General features: G+C 45.5%; 1 protein-coding gene across 1 annotated transcript in view; it reads right to left on the bottom strand.

The window, feature by feature from the left end:
- Window positions 1-717: 717 nt before the first annotated feature.
- Window positions 718-13,577, bottom strand: part of LOC124250600 (uncharacterized) — a 16,984-nt gene continuing 4,124 nt past the window's right edge. Inside the window, exons 4-6 of the mRNA XM_046682666.1 lie at window positions 3,079-3,194; window positions 1,911-2,109; window positions 718-1,102 (exon numbers count right to left, since the gene is read on the bottom strand). Coding sequence (XP_046538622.1) covers window positions 753-1,102; window positions 1,911-2,109; window positions 3,079-3,194 — 665 coding nt within the window. The 3' untranslated portion in view covers window positions 718-752. The remainder of the gene's footprint in view (window positions 1,103-1,910; window positions 2,110-3,078; window positions 3,195-13,577) is intronic.

Raw genomic sequence — 13,577 nt, 5'->3', positions numbered from 1 at the left:
GTACCCTATTATGCTATTTTGTTTTCTTTATAGCACTTACCATCACCTGAAATTATCTTCTTTGCGAATTTATTATTTGACACCCCACAGAAGCAGAAGCTCATCTGTCTTGTCCATACTGCATCCCCACACTCAGAAAATACTCGTCAGGGGGTGAGTGACATCGGCAAAGGGAGTCGATTGTATGGTGACGGAGGGTGACAGACTTTTAGGGGTGATCACCTCATAGTGTATACAGATGTCGAACTAAAATGTTGTACACCTGAAACTTATATAATATTATATACCAATTTTATCTCAGTAAAAAAAAAGAAATACTTGTTAAATGAATGGATGAGTGAAAGCCTGTATGATATCTTTATAGCAAAATGAATAGCTTCCTCCTGGGTGATCCATGGCAGTTTATTTATTCCTTTATGCAGTGCTTATCCTAGTTATGGTAGATTGATACATTGGTGCTCTCCAATGAAACAGAGCATCCAGTATTCATGTTCTTTTTTTTTTTTTTTTTTTGAGGAAGATTAGCCCTGAGCTAACTACTGCAATGCTCCTCTTTTTGCTGAGGAAGACTGGCCCTGAGCTAACATCCATGCCCATCTTCCTCTGCTTTATATGTGGGATGCCTACCACAGCATGGCTTGCCAAGTGGTGCCATGTCCGCACCCGGGATCTGAACCAGCGAACCCCAGGCCGCCGAGAAGTAGAACACACAAACTTAACCGCTGCACCACCGGGCCGGCCCCCATGCTCTTTTATAGTCCCTCACATATTAACTCTGGGATTGGCCATGTGACTTGCTTTGGCCAATGAGACATTAGCAAGAGCGACACAAGCAGAGGCTTGACAAGTGCTTGAATGCTGAGGTTTGTCCTCTTGGGACACTGTCTCTTGACGTCCTGAGTTACCTGGTAAAGAGGCCCAGCTACCCTGATGAAGAGACCACATGGAGAGACAGGTGAGCCCAGCCAGCCCCCACTGTTCCAGCCATTCCAGCTGAAGTGCTGGAAATGTGAGTTGAAGAAGCCCTCTTGGACATTCCAGCCCCAGCAGATACCAGGTAAACAGAAGAACCGCCCAGCTGAGCTCAGGCCAGATTGCAGAACTATGAGGAATAAGAAATCAATTATTTTTTTTAGAAGTTTGGCATGGCTTCTTACATGGCAATCGGTGGCTGAAACATCGCTTTATCTTCCATTATAAATGGTTGTGTATGAGTCGACCCTCTTCCCCCACTAGACTGTGAGCCCAAGGCAAAGGGTTGCAACATAACTATCTGTATCTTTCCCACTTTGCATGGCATCCTGCACAAATTGAAGTCAATCCGAGAGACTAGGTCAATAACTGATTCAAAGATGTATTGAGCTCCTCTACATGCTAGTCTCTGTGCTACTCGTGTGAGGCTAGTTGTGTGTTCGTGTGGCAGGGATGGAGAGGTGCAAAAAGAAGTCGTGGAGATTCACTGCACAAAGACATCACAGGCTGTTCCTTGAGGTCAGAGATCACGCTCAACTCCCAGCACAGCAGCCCAAGTGCAGGAGGTGAAGATCAGTGTCCAGAGAGGTCTCCGGGAGCCAGAGAGGGCACGGCTGCCACCCCGGATACGGGAGACCCAGGGAGCGGCTTTAGAGCTGAGCGTCAGCTGTGTTCTAGCTGCTGTTTGAAGGCACGGGGAAGTTGGCAAAGTGACCCCAGTCATGTTCTCATGTGATCTTTAAGGCCATCCTGTGAGGTGTTAGCGGGGTCGTTTTACAGCTTGTCCTTAGTCACACAGCTTGTGAAGGACGCAACAGCCAGGCTAACATGACTAAGCTCCCTGCAGACCCTGAAGCCAACTCCGCTGCCCTCTCCCTGGCCCCTGAGGTTTGGGGGCCATACCCCTGTCCCTGGACCCTGGGCAGGCACACACCCACCTGACCTCCTGGCCCCCTTTTCCACAGGACCAGTGCTCTTTGGGAGAGAGAGAGAATAAGGCAGGTGCTTAACCGTGAAGCTCAAAACAAGGGGCCAACCCAGTGGCGTAGTGGTTAAGTTCGTGGGCTCCACTTCGGCAGTCCGGGGTTTGCAGGTATGGATCCCTGGCGTGGACCTAGCACTGCTCGTCAGACCGCTCTGTGATGGTGTCCCACATAAAATGAAGGAGGACATGCACAGATGTTAGCTCAGGGCCACTCTCCTTGATCAAAAAAAATCCTATCTATACTGCCTCCAAGTCCAAGTTGAAACAGAAAGGCTTATTTCTTCTTCCTTTTTTTTCCCCTCTTGGATGGAATTAAGCAAATTAAAATTCAGAGTTATGTCACAGTTTATCTCAAGTAGATTAGAAGCTATGATTGGTTATTTGAGGCTAGAAAAAAATTAATTTTACAATGAAAAAGAAATACATAAAAAAGTTTGAGGAGGAAGAGGGGATTCTTTTACAGCCAAACTTTTTCTAATAAAAAAGTCAAATAAACAGAAGAGTTAAAAGATCCAAAAATTGTGAAGAAGTTGCCATATTCACTTTACAAGTGGGTGCGTGTGTTTTCCTCAAAGATTTGGAGGTAATTTCAATTCTCCTATGTAACCATCATAGCATTTTCACACCTAAAAGGTTAACTATAATTAAACAGAATCTTTGGGGCCGGCCCGTGGCCGAGTGGTTAAGTCCACGCACTCTGCTTTGGCGGCCCAGGGTTTCACCGGTTTGAATCCTGAGCGCTGACATGGCACCACTCATCAGGCCATGTTGAGGCGGCATCCCACATGCCACAACTAGAAGGACCTACAACTAAAAAAATACACAACTATGTACCAGGGGGCTTTGGGGAGAAAAAGGAAAAATAAAATCTTAAAAAGAAAAATTTAAAAATTTGAACAGAATCTTTGAACACAGATGATAACTTTTATCTCTGTTTCTTATCTGGGAGCACAGGAAAGTTGGCCAGGGTGCTGGGCTAAATGTGGGGGGGGTGGGAAAAAAAGGGCTTTCTGATCCTCAAAGGCCCGGACAAATGTGTGAAGTTGGCATCATTCAAAGGTGTGTTTAAAACCATTTATGGGGAGTTCCCAGCTGCCTGGATTGTGAGCACGAGTAATTACCTGCCTGTGTAGCAGCAGCCCTGGGCCGACCTCACTGACCACCAGCGTGAAAATGGCACGAAAAACAGAAGTGAATGGGTCCTTGAGACATGAAACAAATTGTAGCCACAAGTCATCTTTGCAAGCACGGGGGGAGAAAGAAAGAAAAGATTCAGCACAAATAATTTCTGCTGTGAATGAACCCGGGTCTTCCCAGGGGGAGATGTGGGTGGGGGCAGTTTGACTGAGGAAGGAAAGGAGGCTCCAGCAGGAGGAAATTCCTTGCTGTGTTAAACTAATAAAGAATGTGCTGAACTTCACTCTTCCCACCTCTGCCGGCTCTGGCACAGGGAGCCTTCCCGCCCCCAAAGGTTTTGCAGAACCCTGCTGCGCATTCTGAAACAGGACGGAGCCTGCAGTCCTGCCTCCTTTCCCTACTCTTCTCGCCCCCTCTCTACTCCCCACAAACTGTTTCTCTTCACCTGAGTCCCTAAATGTCCTCATCCATACAATGTAGATGATCACATCTGCTTGCAAGGCAGTTCTCAGGCAGGGCTAGGTGGAGCAGTGTGGGTGAATGTGTCTGACACAGCGTCAGGAACATTAGAACAGGTCCCAAGTAAATGGTGTCTGAATCATTCCTGGGGAGCCCCTGCTCTTGTGGAAACTACATTTCCCAGGCTTGCCCATTGGCTCATGGCTGGGCTCAGCCAATGGGAGATGCAAGTGGAAGCTTGGCAGGTAGAAGCAAGAGGGAAGGAGGAAGGGTATTTCTCCCTCTCTCCCTCTGCTGGGGGGTGGGATGGTTGCTGACCCTCCTCTGTAGTTCCAGCTCCCCGCCAGACAGCCCCTCCCTCTGTGGTCCCAGTGTCCACCAGGTGCCCCCACACATCAGTTCCTAGAGACGACTCTAGCCTCTGGGCTCTGGTGACACCACGTCTGGTCCTGGGGGTAGCAGAGGCTTCCTGTTGCTGCTGCTGCTTTCTGGGTTCCTTCGCTGTCTGCTGCTTAGCTCCCAACTCTTCTATCACTTGTGCAACCAACTCTTGTTAACTCTGTCTGTTTCATAGAATGACAGCGGTTTCGATTCTCCTGACTGGACTCTGGCTGATACACACAATAACTGTTCAGACCAAGTATGCAGCAAAAGGACAACTCAGCAGGCTTGGAGTGTTCAAACGCTGCACATTCCAGAGAAGGGATGGGCCCTTGACTGGCTCCTGGGAGATAACCTATGAACTTTTAGAATATCCCGCCTGATAAGAGAGTCTTTGTATACCTGGGGCCTTGGGCTAACACCCGCAATGGGATTTATAGAGAACGCCTGTTTCTATTTGCCTGGGGCCTTGTGCCACACTGTTTTAGCCTGACTTGGCTGATGGGGTAGTAGTGAAGACTGAGTACCTGTGGTCAGCCATGCAGGTGCTCCAACCCTCCATGACTGACCCTCAAGAAAAAGCCTGAATACCAAGGCTCACATGAGCTTCCCCGGTTGGCCACATTTTGTACATGTTGTCACACATTGTTGCTGGGAGCATCACACACTGTCTGAAGGACTCCTCTGGGCGAGGACTGCTGGAACCTCACATCTGGTCTCTCCTGGACTCTGCCTGAGGCACTCGGTCCTTTCCTGACTTTAATCTTTATTCTTTTGCTATAATAAACTATAACCATGAGTATAACAGCTTTTCTGAGTGGAGTCTTTCTAGCAAATCATTGAACCTAAGGGTGGTCCTAGGGACCCCCAACACACCAATTGAAAAAGAACCCTTTTTTTTTTACAGACAAAACGTCTAGGGCCCCCAGAGTTTAAGTAACTTACCTGAACTGAATGCGGTTCTACTTGACCCTAAAGCCCCGGCCCCCTCACCAGGCCACGCTGACTTTCATAAGGACAGGGCAGGGGGTGAGGGACACGGGAGCAGAAAGACCACTTGATTGAAAATTGGAAGCAGATGGCTGTGAAGGCCCCTTCTGGTTTCAACAGCTTATAAATCTGTAAGTCAATAAACACCTATGGAACTCTTGGACTAAGCAGTCATTTGCTTGCCGGGGAGTGAGCGGAGAGGGTCTGTGTGGGCAAGGCCAGCCTCGCTGCAGAGGGAGGGAGGACTGGAGAGGAACGGATCAGGGTGGAGGACTGCAGAAGTCCAGGCAGGCAGGCTGGCAGCCCGGACTGGGGGAAGGAGGGCCAGGGTGGACTCAAGCGACCAGGCAGGAAATGGGCTATTGAACATCTCCTGAACATCTCCGCTGGGAACCTTGTTTTCCATCCCTCCCCCATACCAGGGAGTGTCCCAGGTGTCCGCATTTCAATAAATGATATTGGCTAAAGCCAGAAATACAGCATCCTCTCTGATCCCTCCATTTCCCTTGCTTCACCTGCCCACAGCAAATCATGTGAATTCTATTTCGGAAACATATCTGACGTGGGTCCTCTTTTCTCTCTCTCCCTCCTCCTCTCTCTCACTTCCTCCACCTTCGTCCAGACCAGCCTTTTGCCTTTGTGCTGGTTGTTCTCTCTGCCTGCCTGACTGGTCCCTTCTCATCCTTCCGGTTTCAGCCATTACGCGGCCTCTGCAGAGAAGCCTTCCCTGCCCACCCCAGGGAGAGGTCTGCTCTCTCCTTCTCTCCACAGAATCCTCTTTTTGTTCTTCCTTTATGGGTTTTCTTACTCTAACAACAACAACTAGTATTTGTTGCGTACACTTACAGTGTGCCAGTCACTGTTCCAAGCATGTTACATTATATTAATTCATTTAGTCCACACTTACCCAACTTTGTCTTAAATTAATTTTAAAGCTAAGGAAACAAGTTTTAAACTATCGCCTCAGCTACACTGTGCACATTATTAGGGCAGATATCTTGCCTGTCCTGTTTGTTGCTGATCCCCAGAAGCCAAGCATACAGCCTGGTCCCTAAGGAGGAACTCTGTATGTATTTGCTGAAGAGACAAAGAAGAATGTAGATGATTGAATGTGGAGAATGAGGGGAAAGAAGATGTCAAGGATGGCCCCCAGTTTCCGGGTTATGCAACTGGGTGGTGCCATTAGCAGAGGTGAGACGCTCTGCAGAGGGAGCTGACGGGCGGACTGGAGACGGCAATGAGCCAGGTTAGGGAGTGTGGAGCTGAAAGGCAGTTATTAGGCTCCACTGGGTCTGGTGCTCAGTCTGGGCAGTGGATCTGGGTTTAGGAGCGGTCAGCATGTAGGTAGATATTTACCTATGAGTGAGATAAGACAGCATTTGTCTTTTTGTGACTGGCTTATTTCATGTAGCATAATGTCTTTAAGGTTCATCCATGTTATAGCATGAATCAGAACTTCCTTCCTTCTCAAGGCTGAATAATATTCCATTGTATGCACAGACCACACTTTGTTTATCCATTCACCTGTCTATGGACACTTGAGTTGCTTTGGCTATTATGAATAATACTGCTATGAACATGGTGTATAAATATCTCTTTGAGCCCTTGCTTTCAATTCTTTGGGTTATATGCCCAGAAGTGGAATTGCTGGATCATATGGTAATTCTGTTTAATCTGTTTTTTTTCTTTTAAGTATGCTTTTTGGTGAGGAAGATTGGCCCTGAGCTAACATCTGTTGCCAATCTTCCTCTTTTTTTTCCTCCCCAAAGCCCCAGCACCTAGTTGTATATCCTAGTTGTAGGTCATTCTAGTTCTTCTATTTGGGATGCTGCCACAGCATGGCTTGATGAACAGTGCTAGGTCCGTGCCCAGGATCCGAACTGGTGAACCCTGGGCCATCAACGCAGAGTGCATGAACTGAACCACTTGGCCATGGGCCAGCCCTCTTTTTATTTATTTTTTTGCTGGGCTGACATTTTGCAGATCTTCCTCTATTTTGCATGTGGGTCACCGCCACAGCATGGTCCAGGTCTGCACCCAGAACTGAACCTGGGCCACTGAAGTGGAATGCCTGGAACTTAACCACTAGGCTGTGGGGCTGGCCCCTATCTGTTTAATCTTTTGAGGAACTGCAATGCTATTTTCCACAGTGGCTGCACCATTTTACATTTCCAATAGCAATGTACAAGTGTTCCACATTTCTCCACATCCTTGCCAACACTTGTTTTCTGGGGTTTCTTGACAGTGGCCATCTGGAAGGGCATGAATGAGGTGGTACCTCACTGTTGTTTTAAGCAGCTATTTTTTGGAATGACTTTTACGTGGCAATACATAAGTAACACACCATTTCATTTTGTGAGTTCCAGGAAGGGAGTGGTTATTGGTTTCAAATACAGCTGAAAGATTGAGCAAGAGGAGAACTGAAACAAAAGTCCTCCAGAGTCATCACAGAACAAAGGCTGGGGACCTTGGGCAGAGCAGATCCAGTGGAGGCGGGGGTGGGGGTGGGGTTGGGGAGTGGTGGTGAGACTTGCAGCAAGGAAGAATAAGGGCAACTTTTTAAAGGAGTCACCTATATAATTTTAATGGGTTGTCTATGTTCTTTCCTGTGAGGGAGAGAGAAATGGAAGGGGGTGCAGTCAGATGGTGGGTTGCATTCTCTTCATTTTGAAGCTGGAAAGGAACTGATCACATTTAAATACCTCTGGCACCTCTGGCACCTCTGGCAGGGCTGGGACTAGAATCCCAGCTGAATGGCTCCTGAGCTCGCACATTTACCAGAATGCTTTGCTGGCTTGCCCAATTCCGAAGCAAAATAAAAACAAGACTAATATCAACCAGCAACATTCTGATTTGTTTCCCCTTGATGACTACTTTGAGTCCTCCTTGGGTGTAAATATCAAATATTTAATTATTTCAAATATTCTCTCTCTCTCCCTGCAGTGTCCTGCCTGGCCAGGGTGAAGATACATGTTTAATCTGCCCCTTGGGCAGTCCAGCTCCATGTCCTTCCTCCCCCATGCATCAACTCTTGCTCAGGACTCTTCTGAGCAAAGCACAATGTATAGTAGATCCCTAATGACTTTTTTTTTGGTGAAGGAGATTGGCCCTGAGCTAATATCTGTGCCAGTCTTCCTCTATTTTGTATGTGGGTCACTGCCACAGCATGGCTTGATTAGTGGCATAGGTCTGCACCTGGGACCCGACCCCATGAACCCGGGCCGCTGAAGTGGAACACGCTGAACTTAACCACTACGCCACCAGGCCAGCCTCTAATGACATTTTTTGAAAGAGAAAACAAAACACCCCATGGCTAAAATTGCTGGGGGTTTCCAAGTCAAAGGCCCTTCACAAACTGCACCATGAACACCCTCTGGGGGGTGCTGGGACTGGGTCCTTGCACATGGAATATGTTCCTGCTTTATTCACATGTGTGATTCATGGACACTCCACCATATCGTGCATGTGTATTTTAGCTGTTTATGTAAAGGCAGACTTGTTCTGAGGGTCTTCTGACTACAAAATCCCCAGGCCCAGGCACAAGCCAGTGTTTACCGGGCCCAGGTGTTATGGTTTGTATGAAGAAGCTCCCCGAGGGGTGAGCGCAGGCCTCTGGACTCATCACAGACACCACCTTTGAGTTTATTGGGTCCTCGTTATTCTTCAGTGTGCTAGAGCGTGGAGATGTTCTAGACTCTTTCTATTCATTGTCACCAGCCCCTGATGAGTCACTAATAACTATTCAGCCCCATGACTCCCCCTGGAGGGTGGAGAGAACCTGTAGGTGGCTGCTTCTCCTCCTACTTTGCAGTGACAGGAAAACCATCCCTCAGTAACCCTGAAGCTTTGTTGCGGGCCTATTCGGCCCACGGTCACACACTCAGAGGAGAGCAGGATGGGTGTTAATTTTGTTGCTTGGGAACTGAGGATCCACAAGAAGCCGAATACTGCCCTCAGACTCCCAGTCAAGGGCTCTTTCATCACGTGACAAGAAAATCATGCATTTGCACATGAACATTGATTTGACTTTAGCTATTATATTATGTTTTCTTTTTAGTAAACCACCAGTGATCAACATGAAGGAATTTCCTATTGCAGAAAAAAGATAAATGTGGAGTTGCCCAGACCAGGGCTAAAATCTGGGCTTTGTCATTCATTCATTCAACTGCTATTTACATTGTACCTACTATGTGCCAGGTGCCAGGGATATGGCAGACAAGGAGCTGACTTAGTAGCTAAAGGTGGAAAGATGACAATAAGCAAGTGTGATGGTTAATTTTATGTGTCAACTTGACTGGGTCATGGGGTGCCCAGATATCTGGTCAAATATTATTCTGGGTGTTTTTGTGAGAGTGTATTTGGATGAGATTAACATTTTATCAGTAGACTGAGTAAAGCAGATTGCCCTCCCCAATGTGGGTGGGCCTCATCCAATCAGTTGAAGGCCCGAATAAAACAAAAAGGCTGAATAAGAGGGAACAACACCTGCCTGACTGCCTTCAATCTGAGACATCAGCTGTCTTCCTGCCTTTGGACTCAAACTGAAACATCAGCTCTTCCTGACTCCTGAGCCTGCCAGTCTTCAGATGGGAACTACACCATTGGCTCCCTGGTTCTCGGACCTTTGGACTCAGACTGGGACTAAATCATCGGCTCTCTTGTGTCTCCAGATTGCTGACTCGCCCTGCAGATCCTAGGCCTTGCTCTCTTCCAAAATCCTGTGAGCCATTTCCACATAACAAATCTCTCTCTCCACACACATGCACACGCACACATCCTATTGTCTCTGTTTCTCTGGAGAACTCTGACTAATACAACAAGCAAACAAATCATCAATTTGGACAGTGATAAATTACCATGAAGAAAACAAAACATGATCGTGGAAAAGAGAGGGGGTGGTACTTTAGTTATGGAGGTCAGGATTGCCTCCCTGAGGAGGCAGCCTTTCAGGTGAGCCAGAGCAGGAGAGCAACAGCCATGTAAAAGAGGGGGAGAATGGATGGGCAAAGGCCCTGCAGTGGGCAGGCTTGTGGGGAGTTGGAGGAACAGAAAGAATACCAGTATGGCTGAGGGGAGCGTGGTGGGAGAGGAAGGCAGGATGCAGGGCGTTAGGGCCTCATGGTCCATGAGGATGAGTTTGGACGTTATTCGGAGAGCAAGGGGAATCCTTTGGAAGGTTTTAAGAATGTGTGTAACCCTCTCGCTTGCTTTGCATCCCTAGCTTGCTGTGTGATCTTGGGCAAATGAATGTAGGTCTCTGAGCTTTAGTTTCCCAGCATCGTAGTCAGGATCAAATTAGATAATATAAGAGAATGAGTTAGTACTGGGTGTGGCCCAAAGAAGTGGCTGTAGAAATGTCAGTTTCTCTTCCTGGTTGTTCACTAGGGGCAATGATTGGCAAATGCTGACACTAAAACAAGCTGCTGCAGTGGAACTGGCATGAATTTTCTGGAAGACAGTATACAGCACATCTTTTGACAAGGGACTCCTCTGCTAGGATTGTAGCCTAGGGAAACAATGGGAAACAAGGACAAAACGTATACCAAGGATGTTCATCACAATATCATTTACGCATGGACACAACTGAGTGTCTGAGATAAGGGATGGTTTAAAGACACTTGGGTACATTAAACAAGAGCTTTGGAGTCAAATGGACTTGGGTTCAAACTGTGCCTATCCAGCTGCATCCCCTGGGTGACTTCTGGCAAGTGATCCCACTCTGTGACTCTCAGTCCACTCAGAAAATGGGGCTAACAAGAGCAACACCCACCATTAGGGTTGTGTGAGAATTAAAAGAGAGCGTACGTGCAACACATCACACAGTGCCTGGCGCCCAGCAGGCCTCCAATCCATGGGAGCTGTCTACTTTAAAAAAGCAGAAAGTTCTATTTATATAATGATCACTATGCTAAAGATTGCTTAAGTTGATCTGTAGATTTAATGCACTGCTAATTAAAATCCCACAGTTTGTTTATGGAACAAGTTTTATTTGGAGGATTTACGTGGAGGAGGAAAAGCCAAGAAGAGGCAAGACACACTCTAAGAAGAATAAGATGGAAGGACTCACCCTAGTAGATACTGATATCAAGCCTTATTCTAAGACTATGATGAGACAGTGGCGTTGACACGGGGATGGACAGACTGACAGTGCTACAGAATAGGCAGCCCAGAAACAGAGCCATTGAAGTGGGCCTTTCATGTATGACATACAAACAGAACATAAATGGAAGTTTGATATAGGACTAAAGCAGCACTGCAGATCAGCGTGGAAGGAAAAGATTATCCAACAAATTGTGCTGGGGCAATTGATTATTCACACGGGAAAAATCAGCTGGCTCCTTCACACCATATAAAAAAATTTCAGACAAAGTCAGAACTTAAGTGTGAAAAGCAAAATTTTAAATCTTTAGAAGAAAACATAAAACTGTAGGCACTAGCCATATGTGGCTATTTAAATTTAATTTTAAAGTAATTAAAATTAAATAAAATTTAAAATGCAGTCCCCAAGTCACACTAGCCACAGGTCAAGCGTTTGGCAGCCACATGTGGCTGATGGCTACTGTACTGGACAGCACAGATAGGGAACATTTCCATCACTGCGGAAACTTCTATTGGACGGAACTGATACAGAACATCTTTCCAACCTTGGGACAGAGAAACATCTCTTTAAAAAGACAAAAAATGCTATCTACAAAAGAAAATACTGATAATTCAACAACATTAAAATTTTAAACTTCCATTTATCAAAACATACTATTAAGAAAATGAAAGGACAAACCACAAACTGAAAGAAGACAGCACTGACAATAGAGAACTCCTACATATTGGCTACCAAAAAACAACGAAAGGGGGGCTGGCCCCATGGCCGAGTGGTTAAGTTCGCACACTCTGCTGCAGGTGGCCAATGTTTCATTGGTTTGAATCCTGGGCGCGGACATGGCACTGCTCATCAGACCACGCTGACGCAGCGTCCCACATGCCACAACTAGAAGGACCCACAATGAAGAATATACAACTATGTACAGGGGGGCTTTGGGGAGAAAAAGAAAAAAAATAAAATCTTAAAAAAAAAAAAAAAAGGCATGAATGGGCATTTCAGAGAAGTAGCATGATTATCCAATAAACAGATAAAAGATTTTCAATTTCAGGGAAAAGCAAATTAGACCCCAATGAGATTCCATTTATAGCCACTAGATTGGCAAAAAATAAGTTTAACAATACCTAGTTGGAGAGGATGTGGGTCCATGGTGGGAATATAAATTAGTACAAAAATTCTGGGAAACAGTTGGCATTATCTCGTAAGGTTGAATATCCTAGCAATTCCTCTCCTTGTGCATATCCAAGAGGCATTCCTGCATATATGCATCAGAAGACAGGCACAAGAATGTTCATAGCAGCATTTTTTTGTAATAAAAAAACTGGAAACAACTTAAATGCCCAACAAGAAGAAAACAGGTAAATATATTGTGGTAATTCGCAATGGAATATTATGTAGTAGTGAAAAGGATGAACTACAGCTACATAACCTCAAAATGAACCTTAGATAATGCTGAGTACAGAAATTCCTTGAATGCTACCTGTGACACCATTTTTATAAAGCTCAAAAACAAGCAAAAACTATACAGTCCATTGTTTAAGCATACATACATACTTGATTTTTTTTTCACAAGTTTCAATAAACTAAAAGTTACCTCTGGGGTTGGGCAGGGCATAATAATACAGGGGGCCTCTGTATCTGGTAATGTTCTAGGTCTGCATTCGGGAGGTGAGTTCATGGGTGTCATTGCATTCTCATGCCCTAAAATTTACATGTGCATCACATGTATCCTTTTGTATGCATCAACTGTAAATGAAAATGTAATAAAAAAAGAATGGCTGATTTTCTCCTTTTCTTTTTACTTTGCTGTATTGTTCAAAAGGTCCCTCCCCCTAAATAAATGCTTTTGTTTTTCTAATCGGAAAAAAAAGAAATATATTAAAATACCTGGGAAATGACGTGCTGAATTCAGGAATCATTTACAAGTAGAATTGCGTTACGATGTTCAGAAGAAAAGGCGTGAAGAAAGCATATTTAGGGGGTGACCCGATTCCCTAGGTCATCTTCTAACCACCGTGTGCTCCAGCTCAAACCTTCCTGAAGGTGGCTTTACCCCAAGATTTCCTTTCAGTTAATGGCTTGGGGTTCAGGAGAAGCAGAGGCCTTTGCAAACTTGGAAACCTAGTTTTGAATGCCAGCTCTGTCATTCAGAAGCCGTGTGTCCTTTGACAACGTATGTAACTTCTCTGAGATTCAGTTTTCATGACTGTAAAAGTACAGTGATGTTTACTTTGAACTTTCTTTGGGTGGGTTAAGGTTAAAATACATTGTGTCCATCTCCTGGTGAGTACGCGACAAATGCCAGCACTTTTATTGTGACCTCCCTGCCCCAATAATGATCATACCTTATTACAGTGTAGCCCTTTACAGTTTGCAAAGGTGGGGGGGGCAATATTCATCATCTGATCCTAAAAAAGCCTCATTCTTATTAATAATATAGCTTACATGTATAGAGTACAGGTATTTGCTATGTTCATAAGAATTATGTAATAGAAATATGTAATTATGAAATAGTGTAACATGTTCATAAGAATTATGTAATAGTGCTCAGTAAGT

This window comes from Equus quagga, chromosome 1 (genome assembly GCF_021613505.1).
Source record: "Equus quagga isolate Etosha38 chromosome 1, UCLA_HA_Equagga_1.0, whole genome shotgun sequence".
NCBI lineage: Eukaryota > Metazoa > Chordata > Mammalia > Perissodactyla > Equidae > Equus > Equus quagga.
The sequence above is the reverse complement of the archived record's forward strand: the minus strand, read 5'-3'. Positions and strand labels throughout refer to the sequence as shown.